At 40.4% G+C, this 26029-nt stretch overlaps 1 protein-coding gene and 1 long non-coding RNA gene across 3 annotated transcripts in view; one reads left to right on the top strand and one right to left on the bottom strand.

Moving 5' to 3' along the window:
- TNFRSF21 (TNF receptor superfamily member 21) overlaps positions 1 to 14501 on the top strand; it is a 63359-nt gene extending 48858 nt beyond the window's left edge. Inside the window, exons 5-6 of the mRNA XM_045842765.1 lie at positions 11687 to 11915; positions 13102 to 14501. Of these exons, the coding sequence (XP_045698721.1) occupies positions 11687 to 11915; positions 13102 to 13331 (459 nt within the window). The 3' untranslated portion in view covers positions 13332 to 14501. The remainder of the gene's footprint in view (positions 1 to 11686; positions 11916 to 13101) is intronic.
- Positions 14502 to 16316: 1815 nt separating this feature from the next.
- LOC123821383 overlaps positions 16317 to 26029 on the bottom strand; it is a 39401-nt gene continuing 29688 nt past the window's right edge. Inside the window, exons 4-6 of one of the 2 annotated variants that reach the window (XR_006786117.1) lie at positions 22096 to 22289; positions 19193 to 19395; positions 16317 to 17956 (exon numbers count right to left, since the gene is read on the bottom strand). This is a non-coding gene — a long non-coding RNA (uncharacterized LOC123821383). The remainder of the gene's footprint in view (positions 17957 to 19192; positions 19396 to 22095; positions 22290 to 26029) is intronic. The other variant, XR_006786118.1, reaches the window with a different exon arrangement.

The following is a 26029-nucleotide window of genomic DNA, read 5'->3' as shown; positions in this document are numbered from 1 at the left end:
CTTTTGTCGAGCACCAGCCACATGCCTGGTAGTATGTAAAGGAGGGTGGCCCCTGACTTTGATGGTCCATGAGCTGAGATGGAGACACATGTGCAATTAATTACAATTCAGGGGCATAAGCAGAAGTTACGGTAGAAGTGTGCACAAGGAAATGTAAGATAGCATCAGAAGGCAGGGGTACCCAGTCCACCAAAATATACATAGAAAACAAGAGCAGGTATATATTTGTTGATTTGAAAGTCATTTTAAAAAAATGAACTGCCATTTCTATAAGACTATATTTTGATCTTCCCCTAGACTTTCCCATCCCATTCCTGCCTGGGGAGAACCACGTGCTTTTTCATACTAAGGGCTTCTCAAACCTTGGATTCTGCAAAGAATGTCTAATTTACTTTGAACCTAGTTTTGTTTTGCTCAGTAGCAAGCTTTTCAGAAATCTTTTACTGTTCTACAATATTAAAAGTGTAGAAATAAGGTGCTACTTCACATCAAGTGCTGGAATTTGAACTCTGAATCTCCAAGAACTAATAGAAGGGACTGACAAATGAAACGATTTGGTTTTGGTCCTCTGGATTCAGCTTGAATCTTGTGTTTGCCACTCACTGAGTGACTGGTACTGGACAGGGCGCCTGGCACAGAGCGGTTCTGCCCAGACCAGCTGTAGTGTGTGGGCTCTTGGCTTGTGTAGGAAGGATTTCACAACATGAGTGCAGGTCATTGTGAGGATACATTTATTAAAGCTGGGGACAGTGCAACAAGGAAGGGCTTAGCATTAGAAGGAGCAACAGAGGAGAGCCTGGGCTGGGCTGCCTTAACTCACTGGGAAGTCAGAGAAAGGGGGATCTTGGGGATGGGTTCAGGGAATCAGCCTGGGACCAGCTGCAGCAGCCCATTTCTCCTCCGGCTGCATGTCTTGAGATCCATTAGAGTCTAGGAGATGTGTGCTTATGAGGGAAGAGGAGACGGAAGGAAATGGTGCCTGGGCTGCTCCCCAGAGGGAGAGCTCTGAGTGCTGGGTCCTTTTTCTTGAGTTTTTATCTCTTTCTTGCAGCTGACATCTTAGAGGAGGCCTCAGAGGAGGGTTTCAACAAAATATTCATCACTTTTCCAGGTGTGCTTTCTCAGGGTGGTGGTCTCCACTGATTATTGCCTTGGCAGGGGGTCCTTAATCATTGTAGCTGATCGGCTTTTACTGCTTTTCTGGGCCTGGAGCTGAAATACAACTGAGGCCTAGATGTTATCTCTGGGGAGGTGACCTTTTGTATCTGGCTGTAAAATGCCCAGCCATTGTGCTCAGCTGTCTGTCTCAGTTTCCCTATTCCCCTTATCAAGGACTTTTCCTAGCTTCTTACTACCCTGTCTCATGACCTTGAGTAAGTGCCATTATGTCTTCAAGCCTCAGTTTTTTCACAGTTGCTTTGTAAAGTATCTGGTGAGTACTAGAGATAGTGAGTTTATATACAAAGATAGTGTGTGTGTGTGTAAACTAGATACAGTGAGTATAAATGCCTCGTCTTGCACTCGACATATAGTAGGGGCTCAGTGAGCTTTCTGCTACAATTTGAATTCACATTCTTATTTTTTAGACCCTAGAACAAATAATACCACTCTACTTTTAATAATACACATTAAGGAGAAAGGGAAGCAGAGTTTGCTGTGTTACCTTTTGTGTCCCAGACACATTATTAGGGGGCTCTAACATCTGTGCTTATCTAGCAAGGTTCATGGTCCTGTGGGGTATAGGTAGGTAGTAGAATTAAAATATATTTCTGTATTTTGTTGAATGACGTGTCAATTGTAAAATGTACCATTATTATATGTACCACTAAGAAAGCCCTAGGTGGTGTGACTCATCGTCAAGATTGTCTGTTAGAGTCTTGGTTAGGGCACATGGCTAGGTTGTGGGTTTGGTCCCAGGTCAGGGCACATACCCTAGGGAAGGCAACCAAAGGGTGTTTCTCTCCTTCTCTTTCTCCCTCCCTTTCTCTTTAAAAACAATTTTTTAAAAATAAGTAAAAACACTGCCAATTGTAGTTGGAAGATATATCCCTATTTCAGAGATGCTTAAATGTGGGAAAATATGCAGTATTAAATAAATGAAATATAATAGTTAAACTTGAGGTATGCAAGTTATAAGAAGAAAAAAGTCTAGGAAACAGATTCTTGGGGTATTGAATATATACATGAATATACTCTCCTCAACACATATATATACACATGTCTTTTTTTTTAAAGTAGTCTTTAAGGATGAGATGGTTTAACACTATTTAGTAAACATTAATGGCACACCTATTTTTAAAAAAAATTTATTGATTGATTTTTAGGGAGAGAGAGAGAAAGAGAGAGAGAAAGAAACATCAACTTGTTGTTCCACTTATTATATGCATTCATTGGTTGTTGCTTGTATGTGACCTGACCGGGGGTTGAACCTACAACTTTGCATGTGGGGATGATGTTCTAACCAACTGGTATATCTGGCAGCCAGGGCCACACTCCCAGTAGGTTTTTGAGTTCTGTACTAGACATTGAAGATACTACATGAATATTATGTGAAACTGCTGTATAGAGGATTTGAGGTGGGCTTTTATTTTTTCCCTAGATATGTTTCTCCACATTCAGAAAAGGCTGAGTCTATCAGTTGGTAACATTTTCCAGCCTGTGAATCCACACTCTTACTGGCTTTCTCAGAAAGTGCATGGGGAAGAAATCAGAATCAATATTGTGAAAAGAAGCTTAGTTTCGTCATCATTTACCAGTGATGAAGGTCATATTTTCATTTTTTTTTAAAGCCAAAACACATATCTGGATAAAGCTTGATAGCTTCCAGGTTTGGCCTGGCTGCTCACCCTGTGTTTGTGAGACCATCTGTAGATCTGTTATAGCCCAAGTGCCAATGATAGGTACACTTGTTGGTGAGGAATTGATTCACAGATAGCAGTAGGTTTTATTATGTACCAGTTAATTTCAACATTTAAACTTCTTATTCCTCACTATTGCCTTAAGAGAGACAGCTGTGTCACTCATGATTTTCCTATGAAAAAATGATCACAGGGGGATTTTTTATTTCTCCACAGTGGAGCTGAGTCAGGGATAAGCTGGAATGACCAATCATTAGAGTGACTTAACACCCAAAAACCACTAGGAAAAAAATGAGGGAAATGTTTTGTTTCTGTAATTACAATGGTAGGTAAGGCTCTTCTGAGAATGACACAAAATACAGAAACGATACAAGAAAGATTAACTACTTAACAATAACTATATGAGAAAAAACATATACAAATCTAAGGACAAAAATAACTGGGAGAAGTTGTTTGCAACATAGGGTTAATTTCCTTTAAAAATGAAGAGCTGTTACAAATTAATTAAGACACCAAAAACCCCAAAGAAAAATGGGCAGCCTGTGAAAAAGACAGTTCACAGAAAAGAAGATACTGAAGGCTCTTAAAGGTATACAGATTTTTAACCTTGTTCCGAAACAGAAAAATTCAACTTGAAACCTACACTGAGATACATCTTTAACCTCTCCTGACTGGCAAAGAGGGAAAGGTGTGACCTTGTGTTGTGTCGTAAGGGAGCACAGAAGATTCTTGTGTCGTGAGGGAGCACAGAAAAAGAACATCATCCACTGCTAATGGGTGTGTGGTAGCCCAGCGCTGTGGAGGGCCATCTGGCGTTAGCTACCAAAGTAACTGTCACTTGACCACTGACATTCCACTTCTATCAGTACATCCTCCATGTATTTCTATACATGCCCCACATATGTGCTGCATGATGAAAGTACGAGTATCCCTTGTAGCATCTGTAATAACAAAAGAATGGATGCATCATAAGTGCCCTGCAAGAGAGAACTGGTCATGGAATATCCATGCATTGGGACAGTATAAACTTGTCAAAAAGAGCGACTCAGATCTTTGTGTGCTAACCTCAAGAACTGTTTTTTAAATGGAAAAAGGCGAAGTGTAGAATAGTGTGTGCAGTGTACCACCATATTTGCAAAGAAGAATGTAAAAAATAAAGAGGGCTGGAGTGGGGTGTAGAATATTTGTACCTATTTGTGAGTGCAAGCATAGACTCTTTCTGGAAGTACACAGGGACTTGGTAACAATGGTTAGCACCTGGGAGGGGTACTGAGGTGCTGGAACTTGGAAGCTAGAGGTTAGTGAGGGAGAAGTATATTTTTCTGTTACCTCTTTTGAACAATTGGAATTGTGTACCACATATATTTTAATTCTAATGGCATGAATCCATCTGATGATTTTATTAAGTAATGCTAATTTAATCAAATTTCACAAGTTCAGAAAGCTTTTGAGTGAAAGATGAGCTTTATCCTTCTTGTGCCAGGGTTGTGAGTTTCCTGTGAACTTACCTTCTGTCCTCCACAGTGCCTTAAGGCTTCCTTATAAGATTTGATCAACTTTTTTGCATGGTTAGAATTGTTCAAAGGCTTTTAGTGGAAAGGCTTCCTATTGCCTCATTCAGTAGAGTTTAGGGAAACTCAGGGCATTTCCGACAGCGTGATCTCCTCCTATGTCCATGGGCTGAGCTCTTACAAGGCTCGGCAGTATATTTGAATGTGAGTGGATTCCACCTCTGAATTGAGGGAGCCCACCAACAATCCTCACTTCCTTGGTTGAGTTAGCTAGCCAGTGAGTCAGTCAGCTTGGGGCTGCAGTATTGCCATTGATGTCAGCAGCCTGGACAGCTTGCAGACACATGTGCCAGCAGCTGGGCAGGACACGCCCTTCCTCCCTCCCTCCCTCCCTCCCTCCCCCGTCTCCAGATCCAGCTGGTTCTTACCAGCTTTGGCAGCTTTGTACAGCACTGCTCGTATGACTTCCTGCAGTTTTTCCCCTGTGCATCCAGAAGAGGAACACTTGTCTTGCTTAGGGCAAGGATTAGCCTTACCTTGACTTAAATGTGGGTGGATTTGTAGCCTGTAGCGTTCAGTTTTGAAATTAACTCTTAGAAATTATCAGAATTAGTAGGTGACATATATGCACAAGACTACAACATATACCTTGATTTGGGCTTGGGCTACTTAAGGGAGAAACACACCATGGCCAGCTAACCTGGGCTAAAGTTCAAATGCAATCTTAAGTAAGGTTGTAGTTGAAACAAAACCCTTTCATTATCCTGTGCTGGGACAAGTCTAGGTGGTTGAGGGGTGTTTTTTTCAAGTAGTTCCCCAGTGGTTTTGGCATTTTTCGGCCAGGGTAATCCTGTGAGCCTCCTGAGGGTGGTGAATGCGCCTGCAGGCTCTGCTGCTGGTGCCCCACTCACCTGGGCAGTGCACAGTGTTCAGTGAGTTCTGCAACCTCTGTGGTCTAGTGCAGGGGTTCCCGAGGAAGCTGAGCAAGGCATCTTGGCATTTACTCCTGTTCCAGCTTCCATCCCATGACCTCCAATGACCCCAGGAAGATCTAGACAGCATAAGGCCAACAGTGTCTACTTGCCAATTGATGATTTATGCAATGGAAGCACCCTCCTTGCTCCCTTTCCTGTGATCTGGGCTGGGCAGGAGCAAAGAGAAGCAAAGACAACAAAAGACTAAACAATTAGAAAACTAGGAAAAGTTTGGGGAATTTTTGTCATAATATTTGGCTCTTAGCCCATCTTTTACATTTATTTTTCTAAGTTTTAAAAATAAGATGCAAAAAATAACGTTGAAAGCACAGTACAACCACCATGTATAAACTTACCAGCTAGATTCAATAATTATTTACATTTTATCATTTTGCTTTATTTATGTGAGTATATGCTTCTAATCCATATTTTCATTTCTAAGACTTCCAAATTTCTGATAACTGGTAACCCTTCCTTTAAAAGCTTAAGAATCAACACTTTCTTATTTTCCTCTTAACTGTTTTCTTTTGGTTTGCAAAAAAATTTGCTAAGTAAATTTGGATTACTCTTGCCCAGACCCCTATTCTGGGTTGGATTTAACAAGAATTCACACTCGGAAGAATAACCTTAAGTCATTGTCTCCTATTGAGACAGGCTAGTAAGCCAGGAGAAATGGGATAGTGAGACTGAGACAGTTAAACAGCAGTTTATAGCCGTGTAGTAAATTGCAAAATCCTATCTTCCCTAACCAGGGACACTTAAGAGTAAATGGTTTACACCTCTCCCCAACCAGAGTGTAAATAGCTTAAATCACCCTTCTCCAACAGACAGCAGAAATCCAATTAGTGTCATTTTAACCAACCACACCCAACAATGGATCCCATCAGGAGAATAAATCTCACAGCGCACCAGCATCAAGCTGATGAACATTCTGATGAGATCCTTCCCTAAGACCTCCTAGCACGCTCTACCTCTGGGCTGTTCCTTCCACCTCTTCCCCCAAGGCTAGTACCTCTGCCTTTTTCTCTCCCAAGCCCTAAGGGCTCTTCTGCTACCTCTGTAACTTTCTAAATAAACTTTCTCTGATAATTTGAGTTCTTGGCTCTGAAACTTTTCTTTGCCGAACTCAAGAACTGAGGTCCAATTTTGCCAGCACTCTTGGTAACACTATTATTTAGGATTAAAGAAACCTAGTACTTTTTCCTATTTTGTTGGGGTGGTATATATATGTATTTTTTTAAGGGAGAAATAATTGTTTATAGATATTTTCCTTTATAGATATCTAAACTTAGAATTTGAATAGATTCAGAGTAATTTTTTGAGGTGGGGCTGGTAACCTTGATTATCTAAAATCCTGGGACTACGGTGGTTTGGTAACAAAGCATTCCTTATTATCTGGATTCCTGTAAACATAGGGACTGAATAGATGCAGATTTCCAGAGGTGCTTATACATAAGGCAAGGAGGATTGTGCTTTTTCCTTTTTTTTTTTTAAATCAGAGCTCAATTGCGTCTGCCCACATAGACCTATAGGAGGTCATGAAATCTCATTTGGGTGATTACAATAGCAGCTGGGAAAGCAGGGGAAAGAACTTCGAGACATGATACTCATGAAATAGTTCTAGTTATATATTTATTTAGGCACTAATTCCTTTGAGATAAACCTCTAGTGGAGGTGGAATTTGTTTTTCTGAACAGTCACTGATCTGTTGGGATCTGAAGTATTTTCAAATAGAATGCATAGTTTTGATTCCAGTTGAAGTGACTATTATTTACAGAATCTCTCATCTCTCTCTCAGGGCAGTCATCCTGTGGAGTGTAAGCTCTGCCATTGAGTTACAGGTCTTAGTAGACCCTGTCTCTGGCGCCTTCACTAGGGCTTAGGGGCCAGGGTACCTCCTAACGCTCATGTGGTTGCTTATTGTGTTTATAGGGTTTGTCAATTTCTCTAAATGCATTGAGTCCAGACAGGGAAGTGATGTGGCTCAGCAAAGAGGATTACTTGAAAGTAGACAGACCTGATCCTGAATCCTGGTTTGGTGACATTGGTCAGGCTACTTCAATCTCAGTTTTCTCATCTGTAAAATGGAGCTAATAAAGAGCTGCCTTAACAGCTAATGGATTACATATATTTGATGCTGGATGATTTTGCACAGTACAGTAATGGCTTTTTTAAAGTCCCTTTTGTTTACTGGATCTGAGTAATGAGCTGGTCAACTCAGATGGAATAGCAATTAGTTTTCATTGAATTTAGCCAATAGGCTTTTAAAAACCATTATTAAAGTGATGGAAATTTTCATGGGTATAACATAGAACTCTTGTTTCTAAGCGTTAGACAAGGTCTGGAGGAAAAGTTCAGTTGAAAGGGTGACTTTTCACTGTAAGACGATTTCTTCTTAAGTCTGTCAGGCGTGTCTGGCTGCATCGGGAGAAAGGCGGGCCTCTTGGAATCTAAGTGTGTAGTGCCAGGAGCCACAGGGTTAAGTTGAATTATTTTTGAAGACTGGTAAGGAGCATCCAGGCTGGGTAGTTAATGCTTCATTTCAGGGGGTCACTGAGGCTTCAAAGTTGTTAATTAGTTTTATGAAAACAGATTGTTGCAATCACAGGGAGATTGTAATTGGGTAGTACTCGAAAATACCTCAGGTGTAAACCTTAGCTGTGTGAACCAGTTGGGGGTAACTGGGAAGGCAAGAGGGATTTGGGGTGGGGGCCAGGGTGGGGATGGAGAATGAAATAGCAATAGGAAGAGAAACAATAAGACATAGTTTGAACAGAGATGGCCCAGTCCAACCTTTTTCATTTAGAAGTAGGGAAACAGGTCTGAGGAGGGACGTAGTTTTTCTAAGACCAGACAGCTAGTTCGTGGGGTATTGCCTTTCTACCTTAGCAGGATATTTCAGGGTTCCCATGAGTATGATTTTTAGGAGTTGACTGGGAAACATGAAATGCATGCTGAAAAGATGGCTTCCGAGGCCAGAGTTCTGGGTGCATTCCTGCATGCAGAGTATATTCAGGAATGCTGCTGGATCCTAGGAGACAAGACAAGTGGTTTCAAAATCTTGTTTCATGTGTATACCACCCTTGTCTTGAATAAAGTTTGGAAGGATTTTCCTGTACTATTCACAGCTCCCACTGTCCACCCCCCTGCCCACCCCCCGCCTCCTCCCCTCAGACCCTAGGAGCTAGAGAAACACTTCAACCTTCCCCATGATATCATCTTAGGAAGGGCCAGGCAACAGGGAGATGGTTTGATATTAAAGAGGAGACTTCAGCTTGCAGTTGTGATTTGGTGGAACGCCCAGAGTGAGCACTCGGGTTTGGGGCTTTGGTTGAGATAAGAGTGAGGATTGTAACGACACAGCTGGGAATGGCTCATTCCAGTAAAACTGCATTTCTTTAACAGGGAAAACAAGTTAAATCCTTGTTCTTATAAACATGGCTACAAACCTCTGTAGCCCAGAGATGTACAAGCTCACACCTTTCAGTCAGTACCTTGTTAAAATCTATTTGGATAGTTCTTCATACTCAGTGGTTCTGCAAATCAGAAAGGAAATAGTCAGGTCAGCCGTGGAACTCCTGTAGGTGTGACTCAGCTGCTGAGTCAGGTGGACCATCTACCTCTTCCTGTGTCAGTTAGGACTAATAACTACGGTATCTGGAAGGACTCAGTGTACTTGCATGGAAACTAATCAGGAGGATACTTGGGGCTCATCTGGCCAAAATATATTACATGCTCTCGAAGTTTCCACAATACAACCATCTGGTTTGGGCTGTTTTTTTCCTTATTATCCCTGCCCCCTCCCTTTCTGGTCTGTCTTTCTGTCTCTACCTCATTTCTCAATTGAGTCTTCTAAGCTAGCATGATTACCTCATGGCCATAAAGCAAAAAGAACTGTATTTGTCGAGTTTCTCCAAAGGTGCTTCAAATATCTGGTAGATACGTTTTATGAGCTCATAAAAGAATGGCCTATGGGAAAAGCTGGGCAACGAAAGATCATTGTAGTAAGTTGGGGGGAGTGTTGCCCTTTTGTGCCTGTGAACATTTAACAAAAGTATAGAGAGGAGCTCAGCCAAGTAGATGATCTTCCAGCTCTCCTGTTTCTTGGCTACCAATATAAATAGAAGAGGCTGTGGCCACAACATTTTCAAGTTAGCAGAAAGAAAATATACTTATCAGGGGCAACTGCTTTAAAAAATAACATTATTGTTTTTCTAATTATAAAGTTAATATGTCCCTGTAGAGAATTTGGAAAGTTCAAAGAAGCATAAGGAATAAATTAAGTTGCTCATTTGGTGAATGTTTTGAAAAGTTTATGCTCAAAGCATTTGTAAGAAGATAAGACTCTCTTCTGTAAAAATCTGACTTTCTTGTTTAAACAGTCTTCTCTTTTAGTATCTGAATCTTATTAAAAGGGTTCGTCATTTGCTATAAACTCAATACTGAACCATGTACTTTCTGAATTAATAAAGTAAAGAATTCACCCTGCCTTGTGTGGCTCAGTAAATTGAGTGCCGGCCTGTGAACCAAAAGGTCGCTGGTTCGATTCCCAGTTAGGGCATATGCCTGGGTTGCCGGCCAGGTCCCCAGTTTAGGGGCATGTGAGAGGAAACAGATTCACGTATCTCTTGCACATTGCTATTTCTCTCCCTCTGTTTCTCTCTCCCTTCCCTTCTCACTAAAAGTAAATAAATAAAATTGTTAAACAAATAAAATAAAGAATTTATTCCAAATATCCTGATGGCTCACATTTCTGATTAGAGATACCATGGGTAACACAATGCTTGAGTTAACATGCAGTGTTGCAAACCAATTTTGGTGGATATTGTAAATATTAACGTAAAGGGAGGAAGGAAGTTTCTGGGATCAATTTTTTCTTATAGCAAAAAAATACAAATAACTTGAGAGAAATTCAGAATGCACTCAACTATTGTGTATCCTTAGTAGCCGAACAGATTTTCTAGAAAGGTAATTGTCATGGTATCTGGCTTTAACAGAAGTTGTTGGCTCCAGTCTGGTGATGCTAAAACCATTCCTAGGGACATTTTCATATTCACTCGACTCCTTCTTAATTACAAGAGAGAAGCACTTCAACATTCTGTCTTTCCAAGTTATGTTGGAAATCCTGTGCTTAATTTCCACTGATAGGATCCTGTGGCAAAAGTGGGGGGAAACGTAAAAACTTCAAGTTTTGAACTGAGTTAGGAAATAGGTGGGTGGATTTCTTAGCCCGTTGGCATGTGATTTGTGGGCGGAATTTCTTTTTTAAACAAGAACAGTGCACTATATTGACTGACCATGTCGTCCAATGTAGTGTCCCTGAGAACCAGAGTGTAGACAAGCGCTCTTTGTCTGAGTGAATAAAAAATGTGTATTGGCGTGAATGGGCCATATGCATTTTCAGGGAGGAAGGGCACATGCCAGGACCTATTTAATTAAAAATTTAAAAGCATATATGTAAAACTTGTCTGAAGATCAGAAGGGGCCGCAGGCAGTGTGCATTGTCCAAGTCTTACACTAGCACTGAAAGCAGAGGCAGGGTGTGGGTGGCTGTACAGAGGAAAAATGTAGTTAGAACATTCAACATGCAGTAATCAGTGGTCTTCAGAATCTGCCATCAGTTGGAGGAATTTCTTGGGCCTTAAAGGCTATAAAAGAGGTAGTTAGTTGTGTTTGCCTTGTGCATTTTACAACTATTAATGTAGTGCTTTGAAATGAGAGTCGCTGTCTTCTTGTTGGGAACTTGAAATTTTGTTTGACTTGTGCAAATGAAGTCCTGAGGATTCTAGTTAGTGGTGACGAACAGCTCTGGGGAAGAGTGCACATCACTCACTCCCTGTGTGACTCGGCTCCCAGGTTTTATTGGCCAGACAAGCCAATAAAAAGATAAAGTCAATGGACTAGAAAATGCCACAAGTGCCCACCAGAGTTCTAAAGTGTAGTGTCAAATGGCAGGGCTAGGTAGGGATATCAGGCCGACCTGCAATGAACACTGGCTTTCTCCCCGGGGCTGTGTGCCCCTCTGTGCCTTAGTCATTTCACCTGTGAAAAGGGGTGATAACACCTATCATTTCCCCTATCTCCACCATACACCTGGTACAGCCATGATTACACCTCAGCTGGCCAAAGTAGCAGCATGCTAACTCACTCCCAGAGTAGTGTGTTTGCGTGTATGTTTGTGTATCACAGGAATGTGGTAAGTTAAGGAGGACTGTCAAAATGTGAGAATTTATCTTAAAATATTAGGTGGAACAAATGAAAGTGCTGAGAAAAGATTATATCCTTTTTCTCTATAATTTTTAGGTATATAATTAAAAAAATCTTTTTTTGTTCCCTCCCGCAGCTGGAGACTGACAAACTCGCTCTTCCGATGAGCCCCAGCCCACTCAGCCCCAGCCCCATCCCCAGCCCCAACACGAAACTTGAGAATTCCACTCTCCTGACCGTGGAGCCCTCCCCGCTGGAGAAGAGCAAAGGCTTCTTCGTGGACGAGTCCGAGCCCCTCCTTCGCTGTGACTCCACATCCAGTGGCTCCTCTGCCCTGAGCAGGACGGGCTCCTTTATTACCAAAGGTACAGACATTCTTTAAGCCTTCCTCAAAAGAGCCCTCAGGATTTTTATCTTGCCACTTCCACAGTTCAGAATCATTTGAATGACCTGTCCTGGAAAACCTGTTCTAGACGACAAGATAAAGATGGCCTCAGAGAAATCACGTCTTCAGCCAGTGGGGATCCATCTAGAAAATCTTTCAGCTCTGACTGCCTGGCTGAGAGCCCTTTGTCTGTCACCCTTTATCCTCCTGATGCTATCAGACATGTTTCAGGAAAGGTCTGATAAAATGCAGTCGGGCAGGTTTTTGAAAATTATTTACAAGGCTTGAAGGTTAGTGCTTTGAATCCAAGGATTTAAAGCACTAACCTATCTTGAGTGTCTGAAGTGTAGGTTTTAGTGACTTGAATTAAAATTCACTGTTAAGCTTGGTTGTAAACCAACAGTGTTTTAAACAGTATGGATTAATACTTTTGGTAAATAATTTGCCACTTTCAGTTTTTAATAGCAGGGAATTAACATGCGTACTACATTGATGATGGATTTTTGTTAGAAATTTTCTAGTTTGTTTAATTCCACTTATATTTTAGTGAAAGGTTATATTTTATATATTTATAAAATGTTCTGTTTTACATACATTTAAACATTTTACATATTTATTTATATAAAATATTTTTCTTATTTATGTGTTTTTGCTGTTAGCGGGTCAGTGTTAAAATATGGCAACATAATTAGAAAGTCATAGCAGATTACATTGACTTGGGATTTTTGAGAGGAAAGGGTGGGCTGAGGTCTTTGTTTAATAAATGAACTACCGATGGGGGGAAAAGAGTAAAGTTTTTCAGGAGGGGATAATTTTTTCAGTTTTCTTTTTTAAGTATTACAGCATTCTCCTTCTGAGTTTTAGAATAATTTAGGAGAAGTTGTTTAGGGTTAGGCAAATGTCATGTTAAAAGGCAGGCACATCAACAACCCATTCAAGCAGATCTTTTTCTGATCTTTATGAGGCAAATCTTGTTTTGATATCTTATGTGCAATGCAAGTAAAAATTCCTGTGTTGATTAAAATGTGCTAGAGGTTCACTCACTCACCTTGGGTTGGTGAGGTGGGGACAGCCTGGGGAGAGAGTAGCCGTCACTTAGCTCTCCTACATGTCCCCCCAATACAGTCCTTTTACAGCTGTCCCCTCCCCGCCTCTCCCCTGTGCAGAAAAGAAGGACACGGTGTTGCGGCAGGTACGCCTGGACCCCTGTGACTTGCAGCCTATTTTTGATGACATGCTCCACATTCTGAATCCTGAGGAGCTGCGGGTGATTGAAGAGATTCCTCAGGCTGAGGACAAGCTGGACCGGCTTTTTGAGATTATTGGAGTGAAGAGCCAGGAGGCCAGCCAGACCCTCCTCGACTCTGTCTATGGCCATCTTCCCGACCTGCTCTAGAAAACAAGGGACACTGCGCTCTGAAACTGCTCCTTTTAGTGGCAGGGTGGTTTGTTTTTGTTTTTTTATTTTGTTTATTTTTTTGTGGGGGGGTTGTTTAATAGAGTATATGGCCAGTGTTTGGAGTTCTGTTTTTTTTCCTTTCTTTTTTTTAACCCTTCTGTGAAGTTAGTTTATGAACCTTTTCAAGATGTAACTGTTGCAAAATACCCACTACTAAAGTTTTTTAGGTTCCATATTTTCTCTGTTTTGCCTTCTTATGTATTGTCCAAGTTGTTCTGTGCACTTTAAATTCACTTCACGCACCACAGATGCAGTGTGACTGCTCCCGCGCACTGGATTGTGAGCCTCTTTCAAAGTGCAATGGCATCTTGTGAATTCTGTAAGCAGTCTTCATGTCTCAACATCCACATCTACTACTTTTATTCTTACTATTTTTTATTATTATTTGTCATTTACGAGTTTTCTTAAGGGTTAAGGACATGTAAGACCCCGTTGAGTTACTGTAATTCAGTTAGATTTTGTGTTACCTTTTTAATATGCCTTGTTGTATAGTTCATATTCATGGCTGAAACTTGACCACACTGTTGCTGATTGTATGGTTTTCACCTGGACACCGTGTAGAATGCTTGATTACTTATGCTCCTCTTACACTAATATACTCTGGGCTGGAGACATGAAATCCTCAAGCCACCAGGACTTGCTATGTAAGTGGCTTGACACCTGGGCCACCAAAGAACTTGAACTTTACATTTTAGGGGTTGAGCTTTTCTGGAACATATTGTGCACTTTGGAAAGTCACAACTGAGTGCCAGAGGCACTTTTTCCATAGGGAATTGCCCCAGCTTTGCTTTAAAGATATCTTGGTTTTTATCCACACATAGTTGATAGGTCCAGTCTGTCCTCAAGGCCTCGGTCTTGGTGGGTTTCCTACATCATTCAGCCACTTCAATTAAAAACGGCTGCAGCTGTAAGAACTCTTGTCTGATATTTGCAACTATGCTCCCATTTATAAACATACTCTCTAATGCTCAGTTGCCAGATCCTAATGCAAAAGGGTGATGTGGACTCCCTTTGTGTGGGCGGGGTTTGTGGATAATGGTGAGGGAATGACATCGGAAAAATGCCTTCAAGTGTACTAATTTATTAATAAATATTAGGTGTTTGTTACTTGAGTAGTTTGAGTATATTTAATTCTTGCCTTGTACATGTGCTCAGGTTGTAACTCTTTGATCCATCTCCTGGAAAAATATGTATATTCTAAAAACCTCAGCAAATTAGCAGAGGTTTGAGTTGAGAAAAGTACCTGCAGATTAACGGAAAAGGATGACCAAACAGTAAATGACCATGAATTTTCTAGGTCTCCTGTTTTTGAGGTTGTTTCTACTCTAGAAATGAGATTTTGGGGGTGGAGAGGTGCAAATGGTGAGGACTTGGAGTGCATTCCTTTTACTGATTTCCATCTAGGAAATTTCCCACTCATGGGAAGGTCTATACAAGATCGTAGGCTTCTATGTGAAACCTAGTTGCCTCTGAGTAACTTCTTTCTTGGCAGTAAGACAAGGTGAAAACTGACAATACAACATACTACATTACATTATATTTATTATAATTTCTATTTCATCACATCGCTTAGCTTGGGAACCCTGGATCAACAGAACTCCGATGGCCAAACCTCAGCAATTTTGAGTTCTTCTTTCAATGAGAAACTGGAAGTAGTAGATACCCTGTCTGAGCACTTTGAACCCACCTCAGGGTCATTACAGGTTTTTTTTTATTTTGTCCACTCCCACGTGGGTCGTTTCCAGAGAAACATCCTGGTGTTTGGTTTAACTGGTTCTCAGGCTAGGTTTCCCTTCCTTTTGTGGATAGAGGTCAGGAATTCTTCATACAAGAAAAAAACAAATTAGAATGGGTCATATATGGTAGTGGAGGAGACAGATTTTGTGTTTCAGAAGATTTCAGGACTGCCACATTTATTGTGGGAGCAGAAAACATGATGGATAAAAAATGTTATGGTTATTAAGTGTAAATTATTCAAAGATTGGGGATGCCCTTAACCATTCACACAGCTTTATGTTTTACAAAGTGCTTTTATAGTATCCTGTTGAAGCTCTACAACCACCTCATGATAGGTACTGTTATTGTACCTTTACCATATGAAAAGTAGGCTTGTAGAGGCTACGGAACTTGGTTAAGGTCCTACAGCAGAGGTGTAGGAGTCAGACTTGAGTCTGAATCCAAGACTGTTTACTCTGTTCAGGACTAGTAACCAGAACTTCTTGATCCAAAACAGTGGACAAAGATCATGGTGATGAAATTTATCTGGGTTGTAAGTAAAGCTGTGTACTTACATTCATTATGTAATTGTGAAAGTACAGGAATGGGGTAGTCTTGAAGACCCAGGGGAAGGGACATAGGGGTTGTGGTTAAACAGAAGCTTAATATTAAATTAACGATACAGAGCTTTTCTAAAAAAAAAAATTCAACTTCCTGCTGCTTGATTTAAAATATAACGTTTTGATCCAAGTTGATGATAGTCTCATTTATATACTATGTTACTCACTGCGGAGGTTTCCTCTTGTTTGAGGGGTGTGCTGAACTGGAAGGTTTCCAATGTGGGAGGTGGGGGGGTGGGAGTAACCAGAAGAGCAAGAAACACAGTGAGAAGCAATAGTTGGGGAATCTAAGCCTGATGACAAAGACCAGATAGGCAAGGGAAAGACTATTGTCAGTTTTTTGAAGGGCTAAAGAAGAGAGAGTTTTTCTTTAGAGAGTAATATTGTAGGTTAAATGCAGAGGAGCTTTTAGACAATTAGACTGGGCTGCTTTTCAAAGGCAAGAAGGACTCCCACACCGGGAACAAGGCGGGCCTGCCTGGGCTTCTCCACCTTTCACGGAAACAAGAGTCACCTGTGAATGAGCAGTCCGCTGTGAAGACAGTCCCAGAGAGGTTTTGTATCGCCACTGTTTCAAACACTTTTATGAATTTTAAATTTTATTTTTCAATTATAGTTTCCATTCAATATTATTTTTAGTTTCAGGTGTACAGCATATTGGTTAGACAATCACATACTTTACAGAGTTATTCTCCCAATATTTCGAGTACCCACCATACATAGTTATTACAATACCCAGAGGATTCAGGAAGGTTTGTGGTGAAGTCCAGAACGAGCTTTCTACACTTTTCTGGAAACCCTTCTTGGGTCACACTTTGAGAAAAAGTGCTTTAAATTTTTGCCCCTGGGCGCCCCAGGAGCAGTAGAACCACACCTGGAAGCTTGTTAGAAATGCATAATTGAGGCCACTTTGCTGAGCTCTTTAAAATTTAATGAGCACATGAAACACTTGGGGATCTTGTTAAAATGCAGATTCTGTTTCCGTTGGGGGTACTTGGGTGATGGGGATGTGGCTGGTCTCCAGATCACAATGAGCAACCTGAGATTAGGCCTCAGTTTCACGCCAAGAGTAGCGCTAATACGGAGATTACACCAGCTCCACATGAGAGAAATAAATAATTTCCAATTATCCAAAGAGATTTCCAGAGTTGGGCAATCTTGGTCAAAATCTACAGCGGTGGTTCTCAATCCTGACTTCACACTGGAATGAGCAGGGGAGCTCTGGAAATCCAATGCTTAGGTTGTACCCCAGGCCAATTACATCCAAATCTCATGGGGTGGAACCTGGGCCTCTGCATTTTTAAAAATTCTCATCCAAGGGTATATATTGATTTCAGAGAGAGAGATCATCAATATAAGAGAAACATTGATTGATTGCCTCCTGTACACTCCCTTACCGGGGACTGAACTTTCAACCTTTTTGGTGTATGGACAATGCTTTGACCAACTGAGCCACCAGGCAAAGAGCGATTCTGTTTTTGTTTGTTTGTTTGTTTGTTTGTAAAGCTCCCCAGGAGGTTGCAAAGTGGAGTCAGTTGGAGAACCACTGATTGAAGAGAGCTCTCCAAGGGAGTGCTTCCCAAGCCTCATCCCAGATCTAATGGATAAATCTTACAGGGAGTTAACCTGGAAATCTGCCATTGTGACTTTCCTATAGCCTCTCCTGCTGAACTCTGCAGACTTGCTTAGGGTCATACTATAAAACTTAATGGAACTGTTAAGAGTTGATGCACTATCAAGCATATATGGAGCAACATATTAAAGCTTAAATTGCATTGCTGAAACCGCAATTAATCAATTTGTGGTCTTGAGCAGAATGTATAAGGTGTGATTAAGTCAAGAACATTTGGAAGTGGTGTTACTCTGATGTATATTTATATGTATATTATCGAAGTTTTCTCAATTTTCAAAGAAGTGAAGTAACAGTGAGCCATAAAACTCCACTGACTATATCAAAGAATCTCAGGGTTTTGTAGCTCCTGGGCCACTGGAGCATCAGTCTAATCATACAGTCCTATAGATGCAACAGGTACCTATCTTGAACTTTGACTTGAGGAAAGTAAGTGTGATCTCTTATTTGGCAGAAGCCTTGGACGTTGTGTGGAGAGCCCGTCGTTTTTAGGTGGGAGGTCAGACCATACCTGCTTGTGAGTGGCACAGCCTGGTTGCCATCAGTCCCCACCAGAGCTCCTTCATAATTCCAGGGTATCCGTTTTTGGCTCTGTTCTTGAAAGTAAATAGAAAATAAAATTAATCATCTGAGCAGGAATTAATTATAATTACAAGTCTAAAACGGTTTTTACATAGTCTATTTGACTTCCAAGTAGCTGCATATGGAAAACCCATCTGGATGCTAGAGTCTTGTTATTTCCAAAATATAGATACTCATAAAATATTTAGGATATAAGAAACTTATCAATGGATATTTCTATGAAGGGGAACAGCATGGCCAGGAGACAGGAAGAAGAGAGGAAGGACACGGTGTTGTCATGATTTGTTCTTCAGAGCCTTTTAAATTTTGAACCATGTGTATGTATTGTTGAATTTGAAAAATAAAATAATTTTAGAATATTTCTATGGCATCCAGTGAATGTACATCCCTGAAAACCAAGATAAGAATTACATGGATGAGGCATAAATGTTAGTAATAGCTTTGTGAGAAGCATTTTAGTATAATCTGCAAAGAGAATCAGCCTCTTATCTGGCTCTCCGAAAGAAGTGGCACCACCACGCCCAACCTCTTTGTGATTTCAGATCCTTTCCCTGGACTTGGCTCTGAAATAAACATTAAAGTAATGCAAATTTCAAGAGAGTTTAAACTTCGAAGTTTAGAGAGGAGCATACCAGCTATTTTCTGGCCAATCCTTTTATATTTCTCAACAGAGAAATTGTTTATACTTAATGTCTTCATGAGGAAAAACTTCAAAGATTTGTTAAGAGCACAGGTGGCAAACACAAGGCCCATGGGCCGAATCCGGCCCTCCACCATGTTTTATCCGGTCTGGCACCTTGTTTCTACCTGGCAGCAGCACTGAGCTCCTTGCCCCTAGTTAAGAAGTAGTTACATTTATATAGTCCTAAAATTACATTCAGCCCTTTGAAGGCAACCACAAGACTGATGTGGCCCCCAGTGAAAATGAGTTTGACACCCCTGGTTAAGAGTCTTTCAGTAGCCCTCCATCTCTCCAAAGGAGATGCTCCTGCACCTCATTGTCTTGTTTTGCTCACCTGCTGCTTTATACACAGCAAAATGCTAAATAGAAAATCTCATGGGAAAGGAGGAAGAGGCTAACGATGGTTCATTCACAATAGTCATGACAGTTGTTTCTCACTTTCTCAGGAAGCTTAGAGCAGCCAATTTCACAAGTTTTGTTCTATTTTGTTTAAATATAGTGTACCCAGCAACAGAAACATTGGTTTTATCACTCCACACATCCATCCATGAAACATTTGGCCACCTACCTTGGGCTAGGCAATGTGCTAGAAGCTGGAAGTACAAAGAAGAATTCCATCCAAGGTTGTAACTACCAATGGGAACAGGGCATTTGTCTGTACACTGCTGTATCCTCAGTATCAGGAATAGAGCTTGGAACACGATAGGTGCTCAGTCTCTCTCGGTTGCATAAATGAACGCATGCAGATTCCTGGCCTCGGTTTCACAGCTCCTTAAGGGAAACAGACATATGGACATTATAATCAAATGTGTCTACATGAAGTGATGGAAATACAAAGAGGGTCTTAAGAGAGTCAAACCAAATGTGAATCAAGGAAAAATATTTCAAAGTTCTGTAGAGTAAACCCTTCTTTTTACAATTTCAAATAAATTGTGTCAAAAACAAAGAGCTGATAGTTGATGTACCTTGTATTTCAAAGCTTTGGGAAGTGGGACAGGTTGAAAAAGGTAAAAAAAAAAAACCAAACCCAGAAGGAAAATAGAGTTATAGTGAAGATTTACTATGTAAGCAAGGAACTCATATCATTTCATAAGCAAGGAGTACATTGGTGGCTCCACCATTTTGCAGGTGTATTGTTAACCACCTTGCCCAGACATTAGGCAAATCATGTGACTGCTTGTACATAACACATATTTCTAAAAGACTGAGGTCTGTCCAGAAAGTATTCAGCCATGTAATATGAAAAATAGAGACATTTTTTAAAAAAGATACAAGATACAAGAAACACTATACATAAGACAATGATGCCTCTGTCCCCTTCAAAGTAGGTACCTTGGGACCTCACACAGTTCTCCCAATCACCATCAGCTGTTCCACTGGATTTTCCTAAGTGTCATCAACAGCCTGAAATCTCTTCCCTTTCAAAGGTGATTTTAGTGGGGGAAAAGCCAGAAGTTGCAAAGCACCAAATCTGGGCTTAGGGGTCTCAGTCACCTGGGTGATTTGATGTTTCTCCCCAAAACTGCACAAACTGTGATGCATGAGGGGGCATGTTGTTGTGATGAAGCTACCAATCACCACTTGCCCATAGCTGTGGCCTTCCAAATCATCCAAATAGTTTCTGCAGAGGAACGTTCAAGCTTAATGTAAAATTTGATGCAGATTAGTTGCTCTACTCACTCAGTCATTTTGAATGTAATGGCCACACAGTACACATGCTCACTCAATGGTGTCTACTGCCCCCACTGACTAGTACAGTGAAGTTGTCATTGTTCATGCTTGTGCATTCCAGTCCACTCTCCTTGGCTGCCAGCTTACACTGATGTCTTGCAAACCATTCTTGTTATATTAATTAACAGTGGCTGGACTTTTTACAGACGAACCCTGTATATCCATCCCTTCATGGAACTCCCCTTCCTCCTATAAAGTATTCAAAGCACCTGACATTAATCACTCTTTAATCTTAATCTGAATCTTATGCTGTAGGACCCATTATTATTTCCATTCTACTCATGAAGAAACTAAGACACAGGCAGATTATGACTTTCCCAAGGTCACACTGCTAGTAAATGGTGGAGCCACGAAATCCACTTGTAGCACTGAGTCGGCCAGGCATGGCTCTGAATGATAAATACGGTGGGCTAGATTCCTGCCTTCCTAGAGCCTTTCACCTGGACTGCCCCAAAGTTGAATTGTTTTTGTTTCGGCTTTCTCCTTATTAAACAAAAAAAGTTACTTTACTTTGAAATAGTTTAAGACACAAGAAGTTTCAAAAGTAGTGCAGAGAGTTTCTATCTATTTTTCACCAAGGTTCTCCCCAGGATAACTTCTTGGGTAGCCATAAAACGTTACCCAAATCAGGAAACTGACAGTGTTATTAATTAAACTACAGACTTTACTCAGTTCATACCAATTTGTATATGCACTTTTATTTTTTTGTGTATAGCACCATGAAATTTTATCACATGTGTAGATTCATGTAACCATCATCACAGAATACTGAACTGTTTCAGCACCACAGAGAAACTCCCTCCTGCTAACCTTTGTTGCCTTCCCCTCCACCCTGGGAACTATTCTCCATCACTACAGTGATGGACAGTGTTATTTATTCGCCATTTAGAGACTGTTATATGAACAGAATCATAAAATATGTGACTTGCTCAGGTTGGCTTTTTTCACTTAGCATAATTACCTTGAGATCTAACCAAAGTGTTGTATATATCAACAGTTTGTTCTTTTTTACTGCCAAATGGTATTTCCACAATAGGGATGCATCACAGTTTGACCATTCACACACTGAAGGACATTTGGACTGTTTAAGTAAAGCTTCTGTGATGACCACTTGTGTACTGGTTTGTGTGTGCACGTGTGTTCATTTCTTTTGGGTAAATACCCAGGTGTATGATTTCTTAGTAGTATGTGAATATATGTTTAACTTTAGGAATCTGTCAAACTACTTTCACAGTTGTGGTACCATTGTATGTCCCAGAGCATCCTCTCCAGCTCCTAACATAGCTGTATTTATTTTATAGCTGTATTTTTATTTAAAATATATTAATTATAATTTTATTAAAATTTTATATTTTTATTTTAGTCATTCTGTGTGTAGTAATATAAACTTGAATTTATAGAGTTTTGAACAAATGCATGTAAGAATTTAAAATTAAAAATCCTATCTCTGATGCTTTTATTTAATTACTACAGTTTTATTCTTTTTATTTTTTATTTTATTTTATTTTATTTTGCTGTGGTAAGAATACTTAACATGACACCCACCCTCTAACAAATTTTCAAGTGTACAGCATATTTCTAGAACTAGTTCACCTTGCATAACTGAAATTTATGCCCCTTGGTTAGTAATTCTCCATTTTCTCTCCCTCTCCAGCCTCTAGCAACCATTATTCTACTTTTTGATTCTATAAATTTGACTATTTTAAATACATCATATAAATGGAATTATGCAATATTTACCTTTCAAGGACTGGCTTGCTTCACGTAGCATAATCCTGAAGATTCATCCATGTTGTCACACACTGCAGAATTTTCTTCTTTTTTTCTTAAGTGTGAACAATATTCCATTGTATGTAGATATCAGATTTCCCTTATCCATTTATCTGTCAATTGATGTTTAGGTTGTTTCCAAATCTTGGCTGTTGTGAATAACACTGCAATGAATATGGGAATCTGGATTTCAATTCTTTTGAATATATACCCAGAAGTGGAATTGCTGGGACATATGGTAGTTCTATTTTTAGTATTTTGAGGACCCTCCATGTTTTCCAGGGTGGTTACACCCAATTACATTTCCACCAACAGTATACAAGGGTTCTCTTTTTTTCCACATTCTCAGCCACACTTGCTATGTTTTGTCTTTTGGGTATTAGCCATACAGACAGGTGTGTGGTAATAGCTCACTGCAGCTTTGATTTGCATTTTTCTGATGGTTAGTGATGTTTAACATCTTTTTATATACTTGTTGGCCATTTGTATATCTTCTGAAATGTCTATTCAACTCTTTAGCTTATTTTTAAATCAGGTTATTAGTTTTTTGTTTGTTTTGTTTTTACTACTGAGTTGTAGGAGTTCCTTATATATTTTAAAAATTATCCCCTTATCAGATATATGATTTTCAAAGATCTCCTTCCACTCTATTCACTCTGTTGGTTCCTTTCTTTGCTGAGCAGAAGCTGTTTCAGTTGGTGCACAGCATGTACCTATTTTTGCTTTTGTTGTCTCTGCTTTTGGTGCCATATCCATGAGACCATTGCTGAAACCAATGTCAAGGTTTCCTCCTATGTTTTCTTCCAGGAGTTTTATACTTTCAGGTCTTATGATTACATCTTTGATCCATTTTGAGTTAATTTTTATGTATGGTATAAAATAAGGGTCCAATTTTATTGTGATATTGAGAAAAGTCTTGATGCCCTGCTCTATTTTGGTTCTGTCAGTGAAAAATTTGTTCAAATGGCTTCAAGTCAGCATCAAAGAATAGATCTTTAATCACTCAGTATTTCCCATGAGGTGTTCTGGGGAGCTTCTAGTGACATGTAAAATATTGCACAAAAAACTCCCCTAGGCCAACGTTTTTTTATTTTATTTTATTCTTAAAGATTGTATTTATTTATTTTTAGAGAGAGGGGAAGGGAAGGAGAGAGGGAGAGAAATGTTGATGTGGCCTGCAACCCAGGCACGTGCCCTCACTGGGAATCGAACAGGCCACCTTCTTGTTTGCAGGTCAGCACTCAATCCACTGAGCCAGCCACACCAACCAGGGCTAGGCCACCACATTTTAAAAAAGCTATATACTATGCCACCCTTCCACCATCCCTTTAATATTACAATGCTCACCAGTAGCATATTAAAGGACTTGGAAAGTCCTGTAACAAAGTATTTCCTAAATTCACATGATCATGAAATAAACATGTATATATAGCACTTTTGTTTGTTCCTTTTTACAAATTCCTATAGTCTCATAGAATAGTAATTTTCTACAGAAGTTAGTCTAGAGGACACTGAGGTAAATCATAATATTGTGGCATCCTAGAAAGGACCATGGGTTGGTTCAGAAGTCCTAGTTAAGGACTTCTGCTGGTTAAGGCTAAGAAGGTCTGAGTACAGCTACTGCTGGTTAAGGCTAGGAAGGTCTGAGTACTTTCGAGCCAACTACCAGAGTAAGGTAATATCCCAGTGGCTCAAGAGGCCCTGAGAATTCCAGGGAAGGAAAAAGTGTAAGACCTGACTATGGTCAGGTCAAATTCTGGGTCAGAGTCCGGCATCCAGTCATGTAAGGAAGAAAATCGATATCAGAGAAAAGCAATTAGAAAGTGATAAGGTGGTGCTGATAACTGAGGCTGGGGTTTGGCAGAGCCAGACATTCATTCACCTTCATTTTCTCCTTGGTCATAAGGGAGGCTTCAGGCCTGGCAGGGACTGGGACAGACTCGGGAACTGTGGGATTATGAGCCCAGGTTGGGCTGTCAAGACAGAGACTGAAAATCCACATGGGATCCCCACTAGGAAATATAAGGTGGTGGGGTCCTAGAAGGTATGTATCCCAGGGATCTAGAAGCTGTAGGTTACAGGACAATTTTTAAGGCTTTACGGTTTAAAATCCAGTGGTGGCTCCAAGCTGGAGTAGAGTAGGAGATCAGCCAGTCTCCACAGAGCTGGATGTTAGCGTGAAGATAACTAGCAGCACGTGTTGGGCAAGCAGCCTCTGAAAGATTGGAAATAGACCCTACAAGTGATGGTCTGAGAGTGGAGGGATTCAAGACAGGGATTTTAGGCTGTACGTACCCAAGAAACAGCCTGTCTTCTCTAAGATCAGACCTATCTCTGAAGACGGAGGCACAACTGAGCTTGCAGATGAAGGTGAGAGTGGGTGGGAGCAGCCAAGTAAGACAGTACAATCAGGGCATAGAAAACCATGGACTACAAATGCGAAAAACAGGTGAGTGAGCCCCTGACTCAAATGGAGAACATATGGGTAGAAACAAAGTCATGTCTGGATGCAGAAGAACTGGCGTTGTCCTGGAACAAGATTCTTGCTAGAATCTAAAGCCAAATCTCGTAAGCATAAAACTCGATCCCAACTTTGTCAAACTGTTCCCTATATCATCATCACTGAGTCATCTTGCTGAAGTTTGGTTTCTTTTATTTGAGGAAAAAAGTTACAAATTTAGTAGCTCCCAGATATCTGTGGCCCAAGGACCAGAGTATTATTATGTAAATATAAGGAACATTAGAGGTCGTTTAATCACACTCTACACTCCAGAGCTCACTATTGCACACTTCACTGCAATTCAGATTCGTGATCCCTGGAACTTACAACATCAATCCCTCCAGCCCTGGAACTCTGAAACCAGTCAAGTGCAAAGTGCAGCATTTTCAACTGCCAAGCAAATTGGGGTAGTGGTGATAGCCAGAACAGATATTCAATAATTCCATGGCAATGATTGTCTGCGGCACTCCAATTCAGCAGCCAATTGGCAACACTGGGTTTCATTTTGAGTTCTACAAATCTAGCTCACAGCCTCAGCTCCATGATTAAACAGCTCTTGTGTCATGAAGTGAACATTTCCAAATGTATTTCCACAGATGCATTGCAGCCTCAGTCAATCTAATAAAAACAATAACCAGAATGAAATTATTTCTCTGCATTACCATCCTTCCATCCCCATTAGCATTTGTTTTATTGCCCCAAGAGAAACAAATATATAAAAATAAGGTCTGGTCTAGTATCTGTTTTGAAAACATTCTCTGGAAAAACGAATGTTTGCAAACTAAATAGACGTGCATGCCTTTGACAATATTGCTGATCTGACATGTAGTTTCTATATCACGGAACAATGTTTGGTGGAGGCACCAGTTCTTAGTAAACTATCGAAGAGATAGGCTTGTTTTCGGAGGATATGTTCTCATAGGAGATGCTGTTGAAGTTGAAAGTGTCGCAGTGAACCCAGGTGCTCGGAGAGAGCATCATATATCTCTCTCATATCAGGACTCCTTTTCCCACCAGCTCTACTCCAACCAGATGCCCTCAGTTCAACAGTACTGACCTCCAAGACTTGGGCTATGCTTAATTCTACGTATTTCAATGTTCATTATTCTCCACCCTTTATTCATCACATTTGTTGATCCAGCCACATAGTGCATTTTGCAGTTCCATAAATAGGCCCCAAATTTCCTTCCTTGCCAGGGCTGCTTCCTCTACCTAGAATGCCATGTTGCATCTTTAACCACTTCCGTCCTCCTTTGTTGGCAAATTCATTCTTACTCTTCTCAGCTGCACTCACCACCTTTCTGACAACTCTCAGCCTCCAGTGTCTGCTAGGTGTTCTCATCTCATTTTTATTTTGTCTGCTTATATGCCAGGAGCTGGGCCCAGTAAATGTTGATGGGATTA

The sequence above is a fragment of the Phyllostomus hastatus genome, unplaced genomic scaffold, assembly GCF_019186645.2.
Source record: "Phyllostomus hastatus isolate PE091 unplaced genomic scaffold, TTU_PhHast_1.1 phas_contig_40, whole genome shotgun sequence".
Classification (NCBI taxonomy): domain Eukaryota; kingdom Metazoa; phylum Chordata; class Mammalia; order Chiroptera; family Phyllostomidae; genus Phyllostomus; species Phyllostomus hastatus.
This window is presented reverse-complemented; position numbering and strand designations above follow the sequence as displayed.